A 24,002-nucleotide genomic window follows, 5' to 3' on the forward strand; every position below is an offset into this window, starting at 1 on the left:
AAAAACCACTTATTATAGGCTGTAGAGTCGCGCCATAGTATAGCATGTTGAAAAAAAGGGCCCAAAAAGGCCCCAAAAAGTCATAATTTAGCATGTTGAAAAAAATGGCCAAAAAACGCATAGTATAGTATGGCGAAAAATCTCAAATTTTGACCTGTCCAAAAAATGTCTAAAAACCACTTATTATAGGCTGTAGAGACGCGCCATAGTATAGCATGTTGAAAAAAAGGGCCCAGAAAAGCCAAAAAGTCATCAAATTTAGCATGTTGAAAAAATGGCCAAAAACCGCATAGTATAGTATGGCGAAAAATCTCAAATTTTGACACTGTCCAAAAAATGTCTAAAAACCACTTATTATAGGCTTGTAGATACGCGCCATAGTATAGCATGTTGAAAAAAGGGCCAGAAAAGCCCAAAACATCATAATTTAGCATGTTGAAAAAATGGCCAAAAAAACCGCATAGTATAGTATGGCGAAAATCTCAAATTTGGACACTGTCCAAAAAAATGTCTAAAAACCACTTATTATAGCTGTGTAGATACGCGCCATATATAGCATGTTGAAAAAAGGGCCCAAAAAGCCAAAAACATCATAATTTAGCATGTTGAAAAAATGGCAAAAACCGCATAGTATAGTATGGCGAAAAATCTCAAATTTTGACCTGTCCATGTCCAAAAAATGTCTAAAAATCACTTATTGTAGGCTGTAGATACGCGCCATAGTATAGCATGTTGAAAAAAGGGCCCAGAAAAGCCCCTAAAGTCATAATTTAGCATGTTGAAAAAATGGCCAAAAACCGCATAGTATAGTATGGCGAAAAATCTCAAATTTGGACCTGCCCCAAAAATGTCTGAAAACCACTTATGATAGCTTGTCGAGACACGCTTTAGCATAGCATGTTGAAAAAAGGGCCCAGAAAAGCCAAAAAAGTCATAATTTAGCATTTTGAAAAAATGGCCAAAACCCCTAAGTATAGTATGGCGAAAAATCTCAAATTTTGACCTGTCCAAACAATGTCTAAAAACCACTCATTATAGGTTGTAGATTCACGCCATAGTATAGCATGTTGAAAAAAGGGCCCAGAAAAGCCCCAAAAGGCATTTTCTTGCATGTTGAAAAAATGGCCAAAATCCACATAGTATAGTATGGCGAAAAATCTCAAATTTGGACCTGCCCCAAAAATGTCTGAAAACCACTTATGATAGCTTGTCGAGACACGCCTTAGCATAGCATGTTGAAAAAAGGGCCCAGAAAAGCCCCAAAAGTCAGAATTTAGCATGTTGAAATAATGGCCAAAAACTGCATAGTATAGTCTGGCAAAAAATCTCAAATTTTGACCTGTCCAAACAATGTCTAAAAACCACTCATTATAGGTTGTAGATACGCGCCATAGTATAGCATGTTGAAAAATGGGCCCAGAAAAGCCCCAAAAGTCATTTTATCGCATGTTGAAAAAATGGCCAAAACCTGCATAGGCGAAAAATCTCAAATTTTGACCCCTCCAAAAAATGTCTGAAAAACACGTATTATAGCTCTCAGCGACATGCCATAGTATAGCATGTTGAAAAAAGGGTCCAGAAAAGCCCAAAAAGTCAGAATTTAGCAGGTTGAAAAAATGGCCAAAAACCGCATAGTATAGTATGGCAAAAAATCTCAAATTTTGACCTGTCCCAAAAATGTCTGAAAACCACTTATTATAGCTCGTAGAGACGCGCCATAACATAGCATGTTGAAAAAAGGGCCCAGAAAAGCCCAAAAAGTCATATTATAGCATTTTGGAAAAAATGGCCAAAAACAGCATAGTATAGTATGGCGAAAAATTTCAAAATTGTCCCAAAAGTGTCTGAAAACCACATTTCATACCTTGTAAAGAGGTGCCATAGCATATCTTGTTGAAAAAAAGGCCCCAAAAAGCCCAAAAGTCATGATATAGCATGTATAGCAAAAATCACCAAAAAATGCATAGTATAGTGTGGTGAACAATCTCAATGTTGCCATGTCCCAAAAATGGCTGAAAACTGCTCATAATAGCTTCTACAGATGTATCATATTATAGCACATCAAAAAAATGAGCTAAAAATGTCACAATATTGCATGTAAAAAAATTGCCGAAAACTGTATAATCTCAAATTTTGACATTTCCAGAAAATAGTTTAAAATCACTTATTATAGCTCATAGAGATGTGTGATAGTATAGCACATGGACAAAACGGTCGAAAAAGGCAAAAAACGTCAAAAATGACTGAAAAGATCATTGTATTGCATTGTTGTGTTGCTGAAGACTGCAATAAACTCTTTGCAACTGACTTTGCCATCTCCAGTGCTCTTCTTGAGTGACTTGCAAGTTTGCAAGTCTAGACAGTGTAGACCACCAAGTTTAGCGCTAACTTAAGACAGTCTTCTGAAAAACTATCCACAACTCATGTCATAAAAATGTTATATAATATGTTATAGTATTGCTCGTCGTTTTACTGGCCCCCCAACGTGACATGAAATGCATGCATATTTTAATCATCAGGGGTCTATTTCACTATATTCAATCCTTTGTCCACTGCAAAACCCCCCTCCAATCTAAAAAATGTCCATCTGAAAAATGTCCCTACCACAGCTGATGAAAGTCTCCAGCAGCTGCTCCTTCGTCAGGCTCTCCTCCACCTCCACCCTCACCACGTCACAGCTGAGCCTCCCTGCCTCCTGCTTGGACTGGTTAAGGAAAGGGGGGGGGGCAAAAAGATGTGAGAGGTAAGGAGTGAGCACGTTGTCATGGAAACAAAGGAAATCTACTACTACTACTACTATGCGCACAGAGAAATGCAGCAAGAGGAGAATTTGAATGAGCAGAGAGGGCTTTTCCAGGTGCATTGCTGCTATCACAGAGTGGCATTTTTCTTCCATCCTGGATTTATTTGAATTTTTAAAATGTTTTTTTATCGATATAATACACAGGCATAAATAGATATGTATGGAAAATGTGAAGGTATACAGTACTAAACTGTGGAAAAACTACATTAACAGATGACATAAACAGATAAGAGGAAAAAAAGACATGTCTTTTCAAATAGGTTGGTGTTAACGAAACCTGTTTAATTTTATACATTTAAATTTTTATCATAAGTCATGTCAACCCCTCTCTCTCTCCTTTTCACTCATAAACTGCCCAATCTCATAAAGGCAAAAGCCCAAAATATAATCTAAAACCTTCATCACAACCTTGAAACATTTTAAAATGCATTCCTTTTCTCCTAACAAATGTTCTTTATCTACTCATTTCAGCTCTCTGTGCCACTGAGACCCAATTGACACTTCACTGAACACTGCAGCGATTCCAACAGTGTTATGAACACATAAAAAAAATGAAATTTGCTTATATAGTTACAGCAAAGCGGGATGGCCCAGTTATAAAAATGAAAATCGCTGTTGATTTATCAATTCTACTGTATGAGTCATCCCTGACCTGCAGCAGGACTGGACCAGTGGCAGGCCTGCAGTAAGTTTCATCATGTTGTGGTGAGATATTGTAGTGGTTTGCTATTTGCATCCAATTTCTGCTCTATTGCATCACACTGTGCAATACAGCAAAATTGAACTTCTTTTTAAAAAGTGGGAAACAGTGATGGTTTCCAAAACTGTTTAATCGCAGAAACTTCTGAAATGAAAAAAGTGCACGCTCTCGCCTCTCTCTGAGTGGTCTGGTTGGGCCATAAATGATTTTCCTTTGAAGAGAAATCGTTTTTAAGCAGAGTTTTACAACAGGTCTCTCCTTCACTCAGACTTTAACAAGAACCCTTACTTGACCTGACCAGATGATCACACCACTCATTGCTATGTCATTGGTATTTGCTCAATGGCTTTTAAACTGGAAGCCCATAATAGCTATTTTGGGAACGTGGTTGAAACAACACACATAATTGTATTGAACAGTTTGGTATGAGATTCGGTACGCATTAAAAACTAAACGATATGTTATACATTACACTATTACACTTGGAAATACATTGTATTTGAGCCCAATTACTATATTCTTTTACCAGCCTCCTATTTCAGCCAGATATAATTCCTGATTTGTACAATAATAATGCTAGTTTTAATACATTTTAACAAAATAAATGTATTTTTTAAAAAAACCAACCCAGCTCCAATGTTGTTAAAATCCCAAAAAGGTCATACTTTATACCTCTCTATCATTATTAGATTACACTATATGATGTTCATTATAATAAACAGATGAATTACAATAACACCAAATCAGTACTACTGTCACTAGTACACTCTGACTACCACCACACTATCATTACTACTACTACACTTTCACTATACAGTATTCACTGCTAGTGGTAGTTTTAGATATAAAACTATTACCTATGCTTTAAAAAGATAATATTTAACAAAATTACACTGTCACTAATACGTCTACTCCTACTACTACCACACTATCATTACTATATTATCACAACTACTACTTCTACACATCACTGCTACACTATCACTGTCACTACTCTATTATTACTAGATCGTATTTTATGATGTTAGTTTTATTATATAAATGAATTTAAATAACATTAAGAATAATTCAATAAGTACATTTTTCTGGCATTCTCGTCTAAAATGTAGCGTGAATTTTGTTACACCCCTACTAGGTACACTGATAACATCTTTCCTATTCTTTCTCCAAAAGTTCAGAGTCTACTTACTAGATATACTGTATATGATCAATTAAACTTGAGCTGTCATTGACTATGTTTTATGTTTGTCTCTATGCTTGTATGAGGGTGTCGTATTCAGTGTTTTATCCCTTATAAACCTAACCAGGGAAAGGGAATGCAAATTTGTTTTACAAGTCATAAATAGCATAATGCATCAGTAGCATTTTATTCAAATGTACAAATGCCAAATGAATTATCTCTACCAAATAAATAGATGAAGTAAATCAACTTTGATGTTTTATTTTATTTCTCTATTGGAGCTGCAGAAAAGAGCATAAACCCACTGTATGGTTTAAGAAAGGTTTCAGATTAAACTGTATTGTTAGCTGCATCAACAAAGACTTAATTGACATGGATTTTTGTCTTATTTGCATTTGGATTGCTTTTCATGAACTGGTAAACGTACCTTGATGCAGTGAGCAACCAGATTGGCAATGTACTCCTGACAGCTGCCCTCCAGCCCATGAAAAATGAGGTTCCCATACTGTTCCACCTGAACACAGAGAGAGAAACAGGTGGATGAATAAGTCTATCAATGAACTGATACACAAACATGGCATAATAATGAAATATGTAATACAATGGCTGCAGCCAAAACTTCCTTAACTCAGCTGCATGCTACAGCAATGACCTAAGTTGTGGAACATATTTCACTGTCAGACTAAAGTCACTCTGCATTAAAGCAGCATCTTACTGTCAAAAAACTTCTATAAATCAGAGTGAGATTTAAAACATTTGCAGATGCTGCTGGATAAAATCTCAGCCTAAGATGCTTCAGTTTGACAGTCTGTGTGTGTCATTGATGTTTCTTTCATCTGCATTTTCCATCATTGCTTTATTGCGTTTGAAAAATGTATGATGATGAATGATAAAATGATTTTTATTCTCTTCAGCTCCTTACATGGCTACAGCCAGCAGGGGGCACTGTAGCTGCAGCTGCACTTAAATCCTCTTTCTTCATTTCCTTTCATCTATCCATCATATCATCTCTCCCTCCTCTGCCTCTCTTCACCATTCTCGTGCTGCATACTTCTAGCTTCCTCCCTATTTTTCGACGTCTTACTCATCTAATCCCTAAATCCCTCGCAGTCCTTTGTGTGTGTGTTTGCATGAGTGTTTGTGTATGTGTATGTATGTGTATGTGTGTTTGCATACCAGGCGGACATAGTTGTGTAGCAGCGGCAGGGGGAAGAGGTATTCCAGAGCCAACTCATCAAGACACGACTCAGACAGACCTGTCAAAAACACACACACAAAATTCACACAATAAATCCTCAAATCCGCTCTGGTTTACATGCTCAGTGTCAGCAGCCGACAACTGCAAGCTCCATGGTTACATCACACAGCTGCAAACCTCAAGGTGCCCTTGTCCCCGAAACTTAAATGCCACAGGTGCAATGCACACAACATTCAACAGCTGATTGTCCTCAGGTGCTTTTCAGCTTGATATTATGAGCACTGCTGTCAGTTAATTAGAAGAGAAATAGTGGTCAGAGTGGTCATTCACTCGTTTAATAGCTCTTAATGCTGTTGATCAGTGAGGGGGATATGTTACAGCTCTGAGAGGTTTTAGTCTGCTTCCTGAGGAAATCAAAAACACACACTCATCCTTCCTCATTAAACATTCTTTCAGATCGTCACAGAATCATTTCTGAACATTAATTTTAAAAGCTTTCTTAATTATGTTGCATACACTTGTAAACATCAAGCTTGAGATGTTGATTAAGCTACTACGGACTCAAAATCTAATTGCAAGCCTTCCACGTAATAAAATATGACAATATGATGTGTTCACTTGCTTCAAATGCAAATTATGTTGGTTGCAAATATCAAGTACTATAATTGCCTGATACCAGAGGGGGACTGAGTCCATATTTCTTTATTCCAGTTGATCTTTTAATGTCTTATTCCTTCTTTGCAGATATTAAAAATTATTTCCAAATGATTCCAGAAACATGAAAAACTTATGTCAAAGCATCTATTACTTTCTATGTAAGAGGACATGCTTACAGCACCTTGAAATATGTCATTGCATGTTTGATGCGCATCAACTTGTCAGAGGATGCTACTCTGTTCTATTTACCACCATTGATGCATGTCAGCTTTTCATGTAAGCAGTCATTTTATCATATTTGTCACCCAATTTTAGCACATCTTAGCTACTGCAGTACATTTCACTAAATTGAATGGTATTGTTTTTATTTTACAGGTCTGTTATTTCCTAGTTTTCTGAAAGGAACAATGTCATTTTTTCAACACCTGAAAATGGAGACAAAATTCTGACAGTTATTTGAGATTACACAGGGTTTGGTAGTAACGGATTATAACTCTTTCCCATCAAAATTAGCGCATGCATGCAGGTTTTTTAAACACAGGTAAAGCGGCTAAAAATAGGCTATAGACTGCGTTCCCATTGCCAATAGAGCAGAGTTGTGTACACGGCTCTGAAGCAGATGAGTATGCCTTCCTGTGTGTATGGGTTGTTTTAGTATATCAGTTCGACATAAGACAGCCCAAGGAACAGGTAACCAGTAGAAAGCAGCATGGACAGAGGTCTGTGAAAATTTTGGACCGAGCATCGATGCATCTTGCTGCTTAAGGAGCTGAAATTAGTGCGTTCACCTGGGGGTTGTGTTCCCATTGATGCCAGTTGGAGCTGGAGGCCATAAATACCTGGGAGTACTGCACCTTTTGGCTTTATGTGTATAATTAATAAATATCAACAATTTTATGCATACTTTCTCCCAATCAAATTTCAATAAGTATTTCATTATTTTAAGACAGATGTTATAGCATTCAGTGACAGATTTCTTTCCACTGAAGCCTAGAAATGCTGTGAGTATGAGGCAGACAAATAAGCGGAGGGTAAAAACTGAAGAGCTGGACATTTCCTGGCTCGATACCATCACAGTGACTGTGGGTGGACGGACGGACAGGCAGGGTGATATGAACCTCTGAGTCAGGACTTCACGCCCACATCCACCCCCCTTGACTTAATGAGACGTCCTCTGAAGGTAGACGGTCAGAAAGACGGAGAAAAAATGAGTACAAAGGAGATGAAGGCAGAGATGGAGAAAGACGCGGAGAGAGGCAGAAAAAGAGAAAATGGATTGTAGAGTGAAGGAGGTGGAGAGAGAGATGGAGAACTTAGCTGCAGTTCACCCTGATTTTCATGGTGCCAGACTATTCTTCTTCTTTTTTTCCTGACTCACTGAGACGAGAAGTACACTAGATAAAGCAATTTAAGGAACAGAGGCAGCAAAACTGATATCTGTAGTGCAAGACCGTCAGCTGCTGTGACTCATGTATAATCACTGACGGTGGTGTCAAAGGAACCGTTCTGGTTCTGTGTGCAGTCCTGTTCTACGCCCAGTTGTCTTTAAAACAAAAACAAGGATTTCTGTCATTTATAGAAATACTGCTCACTTCTTCATTCCAGTACCAATCTTACCAAACACATTAAATAATATTACAGATCATACTTAAATATAACAGTGTACCATACTGTATTAATATCAGAGGTAGAAGTTGTAAAGGTTTTTGGTGTGTTCACTGATTCCTCACACATAGCTAGCAGCCTAGCTACATCTGTGGAAAAACTGCAGCCGTGCAGGTTGTTGAAAAAACAACTTTTAACTCAACATCTCTTTGATTGTTATAGTTGAGTTGATACCAGTGATGTTGATATGTACGCAATGTAGTGAGAGATTTTTTAAATTTGGATTTAATCCATATAAATTTAAATAATAAACTTTTTTAATATAATAGTTGAACATTTTGAGAAATACGCATCTTCTCTTTCTTTCTGAGAAAATTTCCTTTCACACACTAAGACAATTAACAATAGTGGATATCCTCACCTTGCACAAGACGAATGCACAAATGGTTAAAGCATGCTGGCCACCAGGTAAAGTTTTTTTTTAAACACAGCCTGTTCCCTAGATGGTAAAGCGCCATCAACCAATGGCCATTATAGTATAATAACTAAGTGTGGAGATAGGTCTGGCTATGCGACACTAGTTATGTTAAAGCTAGGGCACTGTCTGTCCTGTCATGACCGAGACTATAAATATAGGATCTCATTTGCCCAAGATAGATGCCAAGAAGATAAAACAATGGTGATCAGTTTGTTTGTTTTTTGACAATGAGTTTTCATTTGTTCATTTCAAGACAGATTTGTTGATCATAATGTAGCAAGAAAATAGTGCATCCCCTGGGTGCTTTTGATGCTTTTTTCAGATTTTAATGTGTCAGAATCATTTCCAGATAATCCTGAACTACTCCACCTCCTCAATTCAGTCTAAATATCAACCTAGGTTGTTTACATGGGCAAGAAGTAACTCGACTCCGACCTGCATTCATTCAGAAGAAAGAAGATGAAATCTGTAGCAGCTGGACTCATGTTGGTTTTCAGTAGCCTGGTTAAAACTAAAATTTAGGAAACCATGGGGAATCTGGCATGTTTTCACCATGATGCAGGAACATCAGACTGATTTAAAGTGTGAGTTACACTTATAACAAACATGGCTGATCTCTCAGTCCTGCCCTGTTCACTGGGTGTGCCTCGTGGCCACGAAAATGCCCCAAATGTGCCTCCATATCATATGTCACTATGTTTGCATGTACTGGAAGGGCAGCAAACAGTGTGTTTCGCATGCACTTCAGATTTCTTTTGACAGCTTAAATACACTTATATATATGTGTGTGTATATATACAGTACATGCAGCACATGCATGTTGAAATTCTGTTTGAATGCAGCACGATGACTTTGAAAATCCATGACAACTGTTTTATTTCATTTGTGAAATAAAACTGTCCATCAAAGTCAAACTTCGCAGATCGCTAACTAGCTCTGTATCGTTACAACGTGGGCAGTACATGCAAATGAACAACACTCCCCTTCATGCTGCCAGCACCCAAAGCTCTGCGCTCATCCGCCAACAACATTTTGCATCATCCGGACTGCTGTCGGCAAAAGAGTGGGGGAGCTCTGGGCGCTGGCAACACGGAAGGAAGCCACACAGCATTCATGTGCACGCACTACTCACACTGCAATGACACAAAGCTGGATGAAGATCAGCAAAGTTTCCCTTTAAGTCAGTCTGTGTGTGGATTGTAGCTTAAGAACTTAATACCCTGACCTGACAAACCAGCTCTATGTCACTGTGTAGTCATAGTAATTCATGTATTAATTTTGATTTAGCCTGATCATTAATGAGTCAAAATACTCTTGATAAATGTTCTGGCTAAAATGTTCCTTCATGTCGTGTGACTCAGCAGGCTCATCCTGGTACATCTCTGCCCACGCTACAATTGCATCCAAATTTATTTGTAAGGCCCTTTCATCCACCAAATGGCATTTGTTATCAGTGATGGGAGCTCTGATTCTGTTTTTTTTTTTTTTGTTTTTGGCTCAGTGATTGCTGAATGAACTCTAAGTTGCAAGGTTTGTACCTTTGAGGCGGATGGTGATACACTGGCTGAGGGGCTTTCTGACCAGGTCCCAGGGGGATAAAGGCAGCTCCTGATTTGGCAACCACTCAGTGTCACCTGGAAAAGAGAAGCACGGAGACACCCAGTGAGACACAATCACACAAATAACCGCACACGCACTGGAAATATGTTCAACAACTCTATATCAAATATTATGAAATGTGAAAGAATGCCACTGACCTACAAAAATACAAAATAGTATGCATACAGTATATGCATTAAATGTCAAATATGCATAAATTATATGCACTACAATGTAAAATTTATCTGCGTGTCCTGTTAACCTAGCATTAAAGTGTTTTTGCTGCTACACCCACATTAATAAGTAAAGCACGGAATCTACTTTTCTAAAGGAAATGCTACAGAGATGCAACATTAATGCACAGAATATTCCTCTGCTCTAACATATAAAGCAGGAGAGACAGCAGGACTGATTCTCTCACAGGGTCTTATTAGAGCAAACACACATTAGGCTGTGTAAGATGCATCATGAGGAGTTTTACCAATTGAAATGAAAAATGTCTTAACTGAAGAGTAAAGGAGGTCTTTTTTCTACTATTTGAAATAGATAAAATATAGATCTGAATCATGTTGACAAAATTTCTTGTTGCAGTTTTTTTTGGACTGAAATTGCAATTGCAATATGATTTTTGATTTTACAGGGGATAATCATTTTTTCATCATTCTGATTTTCATTGAAAGACACCAGTTCAGTACCTAACAAAATCTTTTCCCTTCTGATCATGACCAGAAATGTGTTTTTGCAGAACGTTATGTCACAGTTCACCTCTTGGCTATAAAATGCCGGAACTTCACCATTATATCCTATTTGACATTTGTGTGAAATTCATATAAATTATTGAGTTATGGCCAAAATATGTTATATAAGGTCACTGTGATGTTGACCTTTGACCTTCAAGCACCAGATTCTACTCATTCTTAAGTCCAGGTGGATGTTTGTTCCAAATTTGACAAACCTACTTAAGGCCATGTTTGTGCTAAATTTGAAGAAATTCCCTCATGGCGTTCTTGAGATATCGCCTTCACAAGAATGGGCTGGATGGGGGGATGGATGGACGGACATACAACTCAAAAACATAATACCTCCAGCCAAGTTTAAAGTAGTGGGTATGTAGTACACAAGAAGAAGAAAAAAAATTGCAATATGCAAATTCTATATTGAGATATATATATATATTGGTTACTTTCGTGTGTAAAGGAGAGTGAGAGAGAAGGGAATAAGAGAGAGAGAGAGAAAAATAAACCCCACAGCTCACTAATGGGTTTGCGTGCAGTTGTGGTCAGCAAAAAAAACCCAACTAATTGAAAGTTTAAAACCTTAAAGGGGAATTACACCCATTTTCAAGTTCTAGTATAATTCTTAATTTAGGTCGTGTTCCCCTTAAACACTTGCATGTCACAGGGTTGTGGGAGGAGTTGGGGAAACTGGAGAAAACCCCCATGCAAACTCCACAAAGAAAGGCTGAAGCCAGCCATGAAATCATGATATTCTGCCATTTTATAGGCTAATTGATTAATCAATGAAAATAAGTTAGATTCTACGCCACTAGTTCCAGTAGGTATAAATCAGCACCCTCTGCTCCTCCTATGCTGCTTTTGCTCTGCAGTTACTTGTTACAGTACAGCAGTTCTTTGTAAAAAAAAAAAAAAAAAAAGAAGAAGAAAAAAAGAGAGAAGTTTAATGTGAAGGTAATTTTTGATAAAGTTGGAGGTTCAATTTTTGAGGAAAACATCAAACTTTTCCCTGAACAGTTTCTCCTGGGGATGAAACCAAAGTTCAGCAGTAGTTTGGTAAGTTTTCGGTACAAATGGAGACTTCTACAAAAGCTATACTGTATTTCATGTCAGGGGAATTAAATCCCCACTTTTTAGAGTTTTATGAGTTACCTGTGGAGAGTTGGAGTCATCTGTCAATGAGCCTCGGGCTGAATCCTCAGTCCCTCTCATTACCTTAATGTTACTGTCCACAGAGTTTTACAGTATGAGGGGACTTTTGTCATTCAGTATGTTTACATGCACAGTTAAGTCGAGCTACAGTTATAGCTCAATTTGAATTTAATTGGACTACTGTCTTTGTCCCAGTATACAAGCACCAGGGGAGAGTTGATTTATTGACAGAAGTATGTCTGACCCCGCCATGGTAGATAGCGATATGCCCCCTTTCAGCTAGTCGCTATTGAACCTTCTTTTAGTTGGCCTACTACATCGTATACCAAACAAGTTAGCAAGCAGCAAACAGACTGCATGTTGAACAGTGAAAACATGGATAACTTTTAGACACTGTACATTTCGTATGTACTTGTTTTTTTTGGGGTTTTTTTCTCAAAATTTTCAAAACAGCATCATAAACCTTGGTTACCTGTTGGCTCTAAATTGCCCATAGATGTAAAATTGAGCATTAATGGTTGGTTCATCTCTTTTCACTTCTATACCTTAACTTCTCCATTATTTTATGTCTCATACCCATTTTGTCAAACGTTTAGTGCTGTCAAAGGGCCTCCATAAAACTGCATGAATCAAATGAACACACACACACACAAACATGCTCTGGTTGAAATATATGCAGATATGTTGAAGCAAATAAGACACGCGTGCAGACACAAAGCCAGACACCAAAGAGTGTCTGGATGTCTGCAGTTTGATCCCCTTTGACACACAAAAGAGACATTTTCTCCTAAATTGGCATCTTCCTCCCCTCCCTCTACCCCTCTTTCTCATGCATTATGCATCCCTCTTCTGCTTGAGCTTTCTTTCATCGTCATCCCCAAAACACACGTAAACACACAGTCTCTCTCCATGTTGTGTGTAAAACACAGTAACAGTGTAAGAAACAGTAAACATGTAATGAGATGCAACGACCGACAACCATGAAAGACTGAGGCAGAGAGAGAGAGCCTCTGCCTCAAATGTCTTTGCCATTTGAGGCAGAGGACATCGATTTTCTTTTTATCAGTCTGGGACTCAGACACCACTCCACTGTGACACACGCACACACGCACGTACACACACACACACACGTACGAATGTAACTTTAACCCTAAACCAGCATCTAGTTGGAGAGGAGAACCAACCGCACAATGATGACATTTGATCACCAGGAAAACACACAGAAGCAACACACACGCTCTCCACATGTTCCAACACATTAATTATTCATCCATTTAACAGAAGACAAACAGTATTGTGTGTGTGTGTGTGTGTGTGTGTGTGTGAAGCTCTGACCATCAACCAAACATCTCTTCTGTCACTGCATGTCTCGCAGCAGCTAAACACACAGGAGACAAGTCATACCGAAAGACTCAACTTTGTAATTAAAGGGATAATTCACATCTTTAGAAGCTGGGTTGTATAATATACTTTGAGAGTGTATTACCTACAATATGCGTGTTGGCAAGTGCCCCAGTTTTAAGAAGGAGAAACATGCACCACCACAGAGAAGATAAACTGCTGTGGACAGGTCAACAACAAAATGTATTTTAGCCACCTAAACACCCCCCCACCAAAAAAAAAAAAAAACCCCAAACCCAATATCAGTTTTAGTGTACACTACATTGTGATTATTCACAGCTTTACCTTAATTTTAGACAGTGATTTCCAACAGGAAAATGAAGCCGCTCTCTTAAAAGCCAGACCCTATTGAGAAAAATCATTTAACTTTGATTGTGGGTGTGATGACTGACATCTACTGTAGGTAATCCACAGACTATGGATGAGTACCCTATACAACCCCACTATCTAGCCTGAAACTTAAGAGCCAAATTATTGCCTTAAGTGTCAACACTAAATGTTGTAACTAGTAGATTAACTCTCCCAAAAGGTAGAGAATCAGCTTTAGATATGAACACAAAATGAACCAAATTAATCAAAGATCCTTTCTCTGTCAGCATTAACACATGGATGAGCTATTTAGTTCTTACAGGACATTTGACACAATCAGCTGTTCACAAAGGTTGCTGGCCATGACCTGAGGACGTCCGGTGTGTCTGCCTCAGGGTTCCTTACATAACCTGACAAAGGCGCCCATATGCTACAGTCCATTATTCTAAGAGGTGTGTTAAGTTTACACGACACAGAAAGGCGTCTGCAACATAAAGCTACAGTTAAACAGAGTAATAGACAACAACAGGGAACGGACCACTGCCAACAAGATATACCTTATCCTGCTCTTTATCACATTCAGCTGCAGTCGCACACTGTGATCGAACAGGGACACAAAAAGGCTGAGAGTAAACTAAGAGTAGCAGCTTAAACATCAGCAGATAGAAAACATGTCTCTGTCTCCATCTGTCCTCTCTGTCCCCTGAGGTCATCAAGATGGACAAGGAGGCAAGCAAAGAAAAGGAAAAGCAAAGAGAGACGAGACAGGAGATAACAGTAAGAAAAATAAGAGTCAAAGAAAAGTAATGTCACATGGTGTGTGAAGGAAAAGAGAAATTAGGAGGGAAGGAGGTAAAGAAGGAAAATAAACATTAGATATACTGCTACGCCTCCACAAACCAGTCAAGTTGCACTCACAGTTTACATCCATGTCTGTGAAAACAAGGGTGCTTCAATCAGTTCATTCTTGAGACCAAGTGGATGTTTGTGCCAAATTTGAGGAAACTCCCTCAAGGCCATCTTGAGAAATTGCGTTCACAAACGGATGAAAAGTGAAAAGTCACAGTTACCTTGATCTTTAGACTCCAAATTCTAATCAGCTCATCACTGAATCCAAGTGAACGTTTGTGTCAAATTTGAGTAAATTTCCTCAAGGTGTTCTAACTGTTTTGAGATATTGCGTTCACAAGAATGAGACAGATGAGGTCGCAGTGACCTTGAAGTTTGACCTATGACCAGCAAAATCTAATCAGTTACTTTTTGAGTCCAAGTGGATGTTTGTGCTAAGTATGAAGAAATTCTCTCGAAGTGTTCTTAAGATATCGCGTTTACAAGAATGGGCTAGATGTACATACAGACGTACGCATGGACGTAGAGACATATGGACAACCCCAAGACATAATGCCTCCGGCCACAGCTGACACGACGCAGAGGCACAAAAAGATGGAGTCGTGAAAAGAGATGGGACGTATGAGTGATAGAGTAATGACAGTACGAAAGGAAGGGGAAATGGGAAGAAGATGGAGAGAGAAGAGTAAAGAAAGGAAAGGAGAAGGAAACGCGTGACAAGAGGGAGAACGAGGGTAAAAGAGAAGGAAAATAAAGAGCAAATAAGGAAAGGAGGAGTTAAGGAAGGGGCGCAGTGACATAAAAAGGTGTCTTCTCACCTATAAGGATGGAAGCTATACTGGCGGGGCCAAGGCCTAGTGGTGGGCGTTGCGCCTCCTCCCTGGCCGTCTGACATTCCCCACAGACAGTCTGGAGGTAGGAGGTGAAGGCGTGGCTGAGGGTGGAGTGCAGCTGACACCAACGCATCGACCGATCCACAGACACTCTGCCAAGCGCCAAATGGCTGCTGGTGACGCACTTTGCCTCCTCCTCCAGGGCCTCCACAGGACACATGGATCCCGCTCCTCCTCCCCCTGAACACTGGAGGCGCACCAGGACCCGGTATGAGTCTTGAGGAGAGGAGAAAATAATGTCACAGTAGGTAAAGTAATAACAGTCTGGGGTCAATCGAGGCATTTCTTTCTTTGGATCAGATGTCTGATGGGCAGAATAGTGATTATATGTCATCTTAAATATAATATAATGCAGCTTATTCTGTTGCAATTCTCAAAAAAGTAACATTAAATTCATATTTAGCATAGATATTTAACATCCTTTAAGAGTAGGCCTACGTGTTAAAATGTGCAAGAGACACAAGTGCTATTTTCAGGGTTTTTTATTTGCACATACACATGAATAGAAAAGATTTTAAAAAAATTTAAAAAGTTTAAACACTGTGCAGGAGAGATTAAAAGCCAAAAATGGCTTATGGAGATAACCCCCCTATTAAATACCTATAATCATTCAAAAAAGGAAAAAAAAAAAAAAGATTAAAACAAAAATTGCATTATTGATCAAAATTTCAAGACCAAGCAGTAATGCAAAATTGATATAAATGTACAAATGACAAAAAGCTTGGATTTACAAAGAGAAATGTATTATAAATGAATTAATGAAGTGCTACGAGTCTTTGCAAATTTGAATGATTTTTTTTTGCAGTGATGGGAGTAGGCTGGGTCAGAGGCAGAATTCATCTCCAAGGCATAAAACCCGCAGACAAACACAAACACACACAGACACACTCACTCACGGAGGTTTTCAAGTAGATCTTTGCAGTCATCAGTTGCCACGTCATGAATAGTGCGATTACACTTATCCCTCCTCCCGATGTCCTGTTCACTGTGGCTGCACAGCACCTCCAGGCACTCCTAGACACACACACACACACACACACACACACACACACACACACACACAGAGAGAGAGATCATGTTCAAAAAACAAGATATAACGTAGCGTTTTCAAGAGGGACAGGTTACTTGGTCTTTGTGAGTAATAAACGTGTACAGTGCAGGGTGGTTTTTGCAACACAAGCTGTTGTGTTTCATGAAAGCACGGATCAATGAGTGGCGGTCTTCATTTATATTCAAGTCAGACGCTCAGTGGAGTCTAGTCTAGTCGGGTGTCTCTGTCTCCTGCATTTGTTTGAGCTGAGTGGGACGGTTTAGCCAGCAAGGTTAGATGTCCCGTTATCCTGCTGCTGTGGAGACTGATGGCAGGACTGGACATAAGTGGAAGTGTACAGGTACTATAGAGAGTCAGTGTAGTGTACATAAATGCACAGAATAGTGAAAACATTTCTCCAATATCTTAAAGACTGATAGCAGCAAATCAGTAGTGAAGGTTGACTTACTACCAATGTGATTAAACCCTCTAAACTCTTTTCTGACCACAAAAGACAGAAGACACATCATTGCTTTATAAAGTTGTTTCATTATGTTAGGAAGTAGTACATGAGACCTTCACATGAAATGTCGAAGCCACGCCCTTCCCCGGTGAAAGAAAGTGAAAGATGCTGTAGATGTCCACGCAAATTTTGGCATCTTTTTGTTTCTTTCATCATGTGCCAGCACATTACTTTAGACGACAAGAGCCTGCTCTGGATGAGGTATTTCCCATTCATACAGCAATATCCTTTAGAGTTAAATTGCAATCAATCTGATGAATGTAAGGCTAATATTCTGTCTGCTTTTTGGTAGGCAGAGTGTAATTATTAAAGTTTAAACCACAAGTTAAAGTTTAAGTTACTGTTATCACATATTCCGGGGGCTCTTTCTCACCTTGAGGCCCAGGGCAGCAGCCATGTGTGCAGACGTCCAGCCATCACTGTTGGCGTGGTTCAGCAGGTCAGCAGGCAATGCCAGGGTGGCAGGGAGGTCAGAGGTCACAGTGGGGTCACCCTGAGATGGGTGACAGAGGATGAGACGCAGCGTGTCGACGTGTCCAGAGCGCACTGCTGCGTGGAGAGTCGTGCAGCCGTCCTGCAGAGAAAGATGAAATATGATTCATGAGTTCCTGTTCAATAAAAACAAAACACTCAGACTGAAGTCTGTTCATATCGAATGAGAGTTTTGAATTATTAATGTGTATGCAAAGTAGAACTGAAGTGATTTGCTTTTCACGCCGCCTGTCAGAGGAGAGCATCGAGCAATAATTTGATTACAAGTCAATAAATGTTGAGAACCACTTATGTCCTATGCAGGTTCATACTGCAACCACAGATAACAGTTATTTGCACTATTGATCACAGTCTGCCAATTACGTTCTTGATTAAACAATTCATTGGTTGGTCAGTTAAATGTTTTATAACTGTCTATAATAGAGAAAAGCAGAGAGCCCCCAAAGTCCCAAAAGGTGATATTTTTTATTTTGTGCTCACAAGTTGATTATCTTGTTTCCAAAAGATAATTAACTTGTTACCACTAGAAAATAACTTGATCCCTCCAAAATAATTATTGTGTTCCCATAAGATAATGAACTCGTTCCCACAAGGAAACCTGTTCCCACAAGGAAACCTGTTCCCACAAGATATTTACTTTGAAAGCACATGATAATTAAATTGTTCCCATAAAATAATTTACTGATTCCCACAAGACAATACCTTGTACACAAAAGATAATTAACCCCTGCGCACATAATGATCTGGTTCCCACAACATAATAACTTGTTCCCACAAACAAAGAACCTGTTTCCACATGACAATCACTTGCTCCCATGTGACAATAGCTGGTCCCTAAAAGATAATTATCTAGTGCAGACAGAATAATAATAAATAAATAAAAAAGGGGCCCTGTTGAAAAACTGCCACTGTAAATTCCAAATTGACATATACAAGGTTTTGTTTTCTTTGACTAACAATCCAAACTGCCCCCAAAATCTAGTTTACTATAACAGGATATCAAAAAAAAGAACCCAGACAATATTCCCATTTTAAAAGCAGGAACCCGCTGAATTAATTGATCAGAAGTGTTGTTATCAATTTCCTGTTGACTGATTAAATTTTTTTTTTTTTAAATCTATTAAATAAAATTTTTTCGTTATAGTTTAAACATATTCAAGCACACATTCTAGTAAATATACTGCATGATTCAATGTTTTTAGTTTATACTGATTTTTCACTGAAAATACCAGAATCTCTAACCTGAATGACTCATCTCATTTAAGCCGAATTTCACTTGTATTTTATGCCTCCACTCCTACTAAAGTTGTATTTTCTGCTGCATGAGGTCATTTATCACTGCAGTGAACAACAAATAAGTTCCTCTTGTAGCAAAAACAGCACCAAAATTGATTCTGGTAACCGCTATGGGAAGAAAATTTGGGAGAAAATGCAAATCAGCTGCTAATTATGCAGCTGAGTAATTAAAAAATGAGTAGACTACTTTTTATCTGAATTTTTATATTTTTGTATTGGTATATTGTATATCAGGTGGTTTGTTTTATCCTAAATGAACATGAATTAACATAAGGGTAAAAATAAAAATAAGCTGCAGCTGTACTGCATCAGACGGTTTTGTCTTCACCCAGTTCAGAGCTCCTCCTCTGTGTTAAATCATTACGTTTGACCAAACACACACTGGCCAACATTTTCTAGTGTCTAAAAATACATGTGAGCTGAAGAGGTCAGATATGCTACAGAGACTTTTGGCAGCTCCTCTGGCTCAGCAGGGGAGCCGGGCTAAATGTAGAACAAAAGCAGGTACATTAACTAAATATAGGGTCTCATCACACGCTTCCACTGCAACCAACAGGCCCCTATGGTTACCATGGAGACCCAGGAAGCCCATATATCAATTAGCTTCTAGCAATCAGTCGAAAGGCCTCCCAAAAGAACACAAGTGTAAAACAATGAGGAGTGTTAGTAATGGGTGAGAAAGTGAGAGAAATGTGTGAATGAGGAAACAAAGGGAGGATTCTGTGTGTTTAATCGAGGAATTTTGACCTGGTATTTTCTTAAAGTATAGGCTATCAAAATGGTTCTGAACTGTGGAAATAATATACAAAATAGGGATCTTTTAAATGTCTGGAGCAGGGTACAGTGAGCAATCAAAGGGCACAAGATCCATTACATTTTAACTGCAAAGCTACATGTTTATCTACTATCTACTCCAATTTATTGTCTGTGATTTATCTTAAAATCATAAACTGTGGACAAGATAATCAATGTAATTTTCACAAGCTGAAAGACCAAAATGTTTCATTCTCTAACACCTCTGACAACACCAATCCCTCTTTGTAAGATGTTGCTTTTCTGCACTTCAAAAAAATGCCCTTTTTAGGAAAAAGATTACTGGTTACTCTGTATCATCAAACATAGATCAAAAATCAAAGTTTGTGTTCTTGGAAAATGTGGAAAAAACAAGATGTGGGGAATAAGGATACATATATAAGCCTTTATTGTAGTGGCTTAAATCATTAAAAGAGCCAACATGTGTCAGCCACTGTAGATCTTCATCAAGGCTTTTAAAACAATATAAAAATACACTTTTTGGTCGAATGGAGCTAAAGTTTTCAAAGTTTAAAGTTACCTAGGACCGTTTTCTTCAGAAACACAAAGATGTCAAACATTTGGGCAATAACTTTAAGTATAAATCTAATCTAGAAACAAGAATCCAAGTGCAGTGTGGAGCTGTCAATAATGATCATGGGGGTTGACACGTTTTCTAACTGCACCAAGTCAAAAAAACAAAAAGTTTCCTGAGGTGTAAATCCGATAGCCAGCTTGGGGGCTCAGACTTACTGTTGTGGTGCATGAGCGATCGGCTCCGGCGCTCAGCAGGACTTGCACACAGTGCAGCCTCCCTGCCTCGCATGCGAGGAAGAGGGAGGTCTGTCCCCCCGTTGCCACCGAGTCCACAGCAGCTCCAGCAGACAGCAGCACCTCCACACAGCTGGGGTGAGGGAGCGCAACGTTAGAAACCACGTACCAACATACTTATAAATACAGACATATTATACACATACTGTTCAGTACTTACTCATACATGCAGGAGGAAGATGAGCTTCACAAGACATCCAATATATATATACATATAGCAGATTTAATTGGTCAATATTATCTGTTAATTTTGTATTGTAAGAACAGTGGTCACGTTATGCCTTCACCTTTTCTGTCATTTCTGTCATCACTGACTCATTGTTATAAGGCAGTGTTAACACTTGGGTATGCGTTTTTACAACTTTTTATTTAGATTGATTTTTTGGCTGAACTTAAAGGCGAGATAAAAATTTTAAAAAACACTGTAAATGCAGCAATAACTATGTCATGGGATGCATTTTTATGTCATTTGACCGTAGACTGTAAAAATAATGGGCATATCTATTGTGACATCACCCATTACTTTGGGGACTCCCTTTTGAAGTCTTGAGTTTGGTATTTTGGCCGTCACCATCTCTGGAGCCAGAGGCGACCATATCTGGGAAAAAGGCTGCTGCTGAGAAGGAGCGAGGACACTATCACTATCAGGATCTTAAGTTATCAGAGAGAAGGTGACTTCACATTTGCATGGCTTGGACTAGCTGTCACGGATTTTTAATCTGAAACTGCTTCATTTGGTTTTTTTTAAGTTAAAAACACCAGGTCTGGATCAGAAAAACGTGAGCAACCCATCCCCAAGATGCCAAACCATGTCTGAGATTCACTGATTTATAATGTGAAACTGTTTTATTACGCGTTTATAGCTGTTTCAGTCAACTGGTTTGTTCGTTTTGGATAAGGAAGAAACCTCTGTGGATAATTCCGCTTTAGATAAAAACCTCCTGAATAAAAGAAAACAAAGGAATTCTAGGTGGGAGAAGTTTTAGATGGTTGCAATTTGCAATTCACTGCTAGATGACAAAAAATATGATATTGATTTCAGACATACTGAAAAAAATCCATTAAAAGGTCATGCTCCAAACCAAATACTTAATATCACGCGTTACAATGATTACACACTCACACAAACACCAAAGTTATGAGTGGGAGCACCACCTGTTCACAGACAAGAGAAGACATCCATCACACCCCAACCAGAGAGCAGATCATCTGAGGAAAACTGAGCCCATCTGCTACCACGACTCTGAGTCACGACCACCGAAAAAACTGTTAACCCCATAAAATAAACTCTCAGTGTGTGTGTGCGTGTTTGTGTGTGTGTGTGTGTGTGTGTGTGTGTGTGTGTGTGTGTGTGTGTGTGTGTGTGTGTCAGCATACCTTTTGGATATTCCCACTCTATAAATAACACTGTGATCAGATATTACAACATTGCACATTCCCCAGCTGGTCCTGGGCATCGTGTTTTGGCTCACCCACAAACACACACACACGCACGCACACACACACACACACACACACACACACACGCACAGACACACACACTTCACTATAGCTGACAATCTCTCCTGCTGTATGCTTCACACTGCCAATGCATCAGGACTGATATGTGTAATCAAACCTGACTGTGCGTGTAGTGTACAAACAGATGTTATTAATAATTAATAATAAGAGCTTGGTAATAAATTACCAATCATTAGAGGTGGAATCAAGCTGCAAACACTGACAACAGCTGACCAGTTGAAGTGAGGTGATTCTAGCTGCGGGAAATCACCCCATAAAGCTTAATGAGTGATGCAGAGCTATTCTCAACCTGACAGTCTATACTGTGGGCCACAAAGCCACCAGTTGATACTGACATGGTGACAGCAGACATGCTGGCACCGAAACTCAACATGGTTACCGGCATTGGTCTTGTTCTTATTTCACACATGGGAGACTCATAGCAAAATATATAGTCATGTGTCATCGATTGAAAACAACGTAGGTGATATCAGAATAACTAAAGTGTTATGATTTCAGGGGCCAATGATACACTAGACGAGAGCGGTCAAGTCTCAAAAATGAGATCCAAGAACAGTATTAGATAACAGCTAACATTTAACCAAAGGTATCACAGCGATATGCTCCACAGAGGGCAGTCCACCCCCAAATCAGAAATACACTCTGCAACTCACACCCAAACAACCTAGATTTATAAATAGCACTACAGGAAAGGGGGAAAAAAGTGTATTTTGAATTTGGGGGTGAAATATCCCTTTAAAATTTGTTTTTTAGTAAAGCTGGAACCAGTGGTGAAACAATAAGCTGATTAACAGATGAGTAGGTCAACCAAAAAATAAGCAAAACAACATCTTGACATTGGATTAACCTTTACTGACATTTGTTGAGTTAAAATGCCAAATGGTTCCAGCTTCTCAAGTGTGATGATTTTTTTTCTCTTTTCGATATTTAAATGAGTTAAAAAATATCTTTGGGTATGGACTGAACAGACAAAACAAGCAGTTTGGGACTTATCCTTTTTATCTTTGCACCTTTTGTCTGCAGTTTGCTCATTTTAATGGTGATTTTTTTTTTTTTGAAAAAAAAGCATTGTAAATCATTTCATAATTAATTTTACTTGTTATATATTTTCTCTTTACTCTGTTATTGCAAGTCTCTATCCTTGAATGCTGACTGTTTTATATTTTGAATTGCCCTGTTGTATGAATTCTGCTATACAAATAAAGCACCATTCTCTCCAATTAAACACACACTGGTGACCAAGACTACTATACAAGACGCCACCTGCTCATAAGATTAACATTCTCATGCACTCACGATAGCAACCTGGGACTCAGTATCTTGCCCGGGGACACTTTAAGATGTAGACTGCAAGGCCTCAAACCAGCAACCCTTCAATTGTTTAGATTAAGTTTAGCTTCTAGGACTGAGGAGTTACAGCACAAGAGCTTCTGAGCTGACCTGCTGTGGCCATGGGCGGCAGCAAAGTGTAAAGGTGTGAATCCATTTTCATCCGAGACATCAGCAGGTGATCCAGAGGACAGCAGCAGCTTCACACACTCTGATTAAAGAGAAATGACAGATAAAAAAATAATGTTTATGTTGTAGTCTTCTGTTATACGCAGTGAAAGGCAGAATTAATAAATCACATTCAAATACAACATCATTAAAAATAAGTAAATGATGCCAATGCAGATAGCAGAGCATAGCAACCACTCATCATGTTGCCTTTGTTACTGTAGTCTGTGTAGTAGGTATGCGGACAAAATCATCCGAAATCACTGTTTCAACGAGTCGTTTATTAATCACTTGGTAGAAAGCGCTGTCATCAATGGCCTTTAGTGTTTTATAGAGAGACACAGTCCAGCCACCTTGTTAAGATAAGTTACACTAACTTCAGCCAGACAGTATGGTTTCTGTCGCTGGTTCTTCTGAAAAGATGAAACATGATACAGTGCCGCCTTTTTCTTCTGCCCAATA

General features: G+C 38.8%; 1 protein-coding gene across 1 annotated transcript in view; it reads right to left on the reverse strand.

Annotated features, from left to right (window-relative positions):
• The window catches only part of cttnbp2 (cortactin binding protein 2), a 127,710-nt gene that overhangs the window by 24,198 nt on the left and 79,510 nt on the right, over positions 1–24,002 (reverse strand). The window contains 9 exon segments of the mRNA XM_042495910.1: positions 2,605–2,704; positions 5,111–5,197; positions 5,860–5,939; positions 10,160–10,255; positions 15,484–15,774; positions 16,455–16,572; positions 17,485–17,685; positions 20,445–20,595; positions 23,484–23,583. Of these exon segments, the coding sequence (XP_042351844.1) occupies positions 2,605–2,704; positions 5,111–5,197; positions 5,860–5,939; positions 10,160–10,255; positions 15,484–15,774; positions 16,455–16,572; positions 17,485–17,685; positions 20,445–20,595; positions 23,484–23,583 (1,224 nt within the window).

Source organism: Plectropomus leopardus, chromosome 11, assembly GCF_008729295.1.
Source record: "Plectropomus leopardus isolate mb chromosome 11, YSFRI_Pleo_2.0, whole genome shotgun sequence".
NCBI lineage: Eukaryota > Metazoa > Chordata > Actinopteri > Perciformes > Serranidae > Plectropomus > Plectropomus leopardus.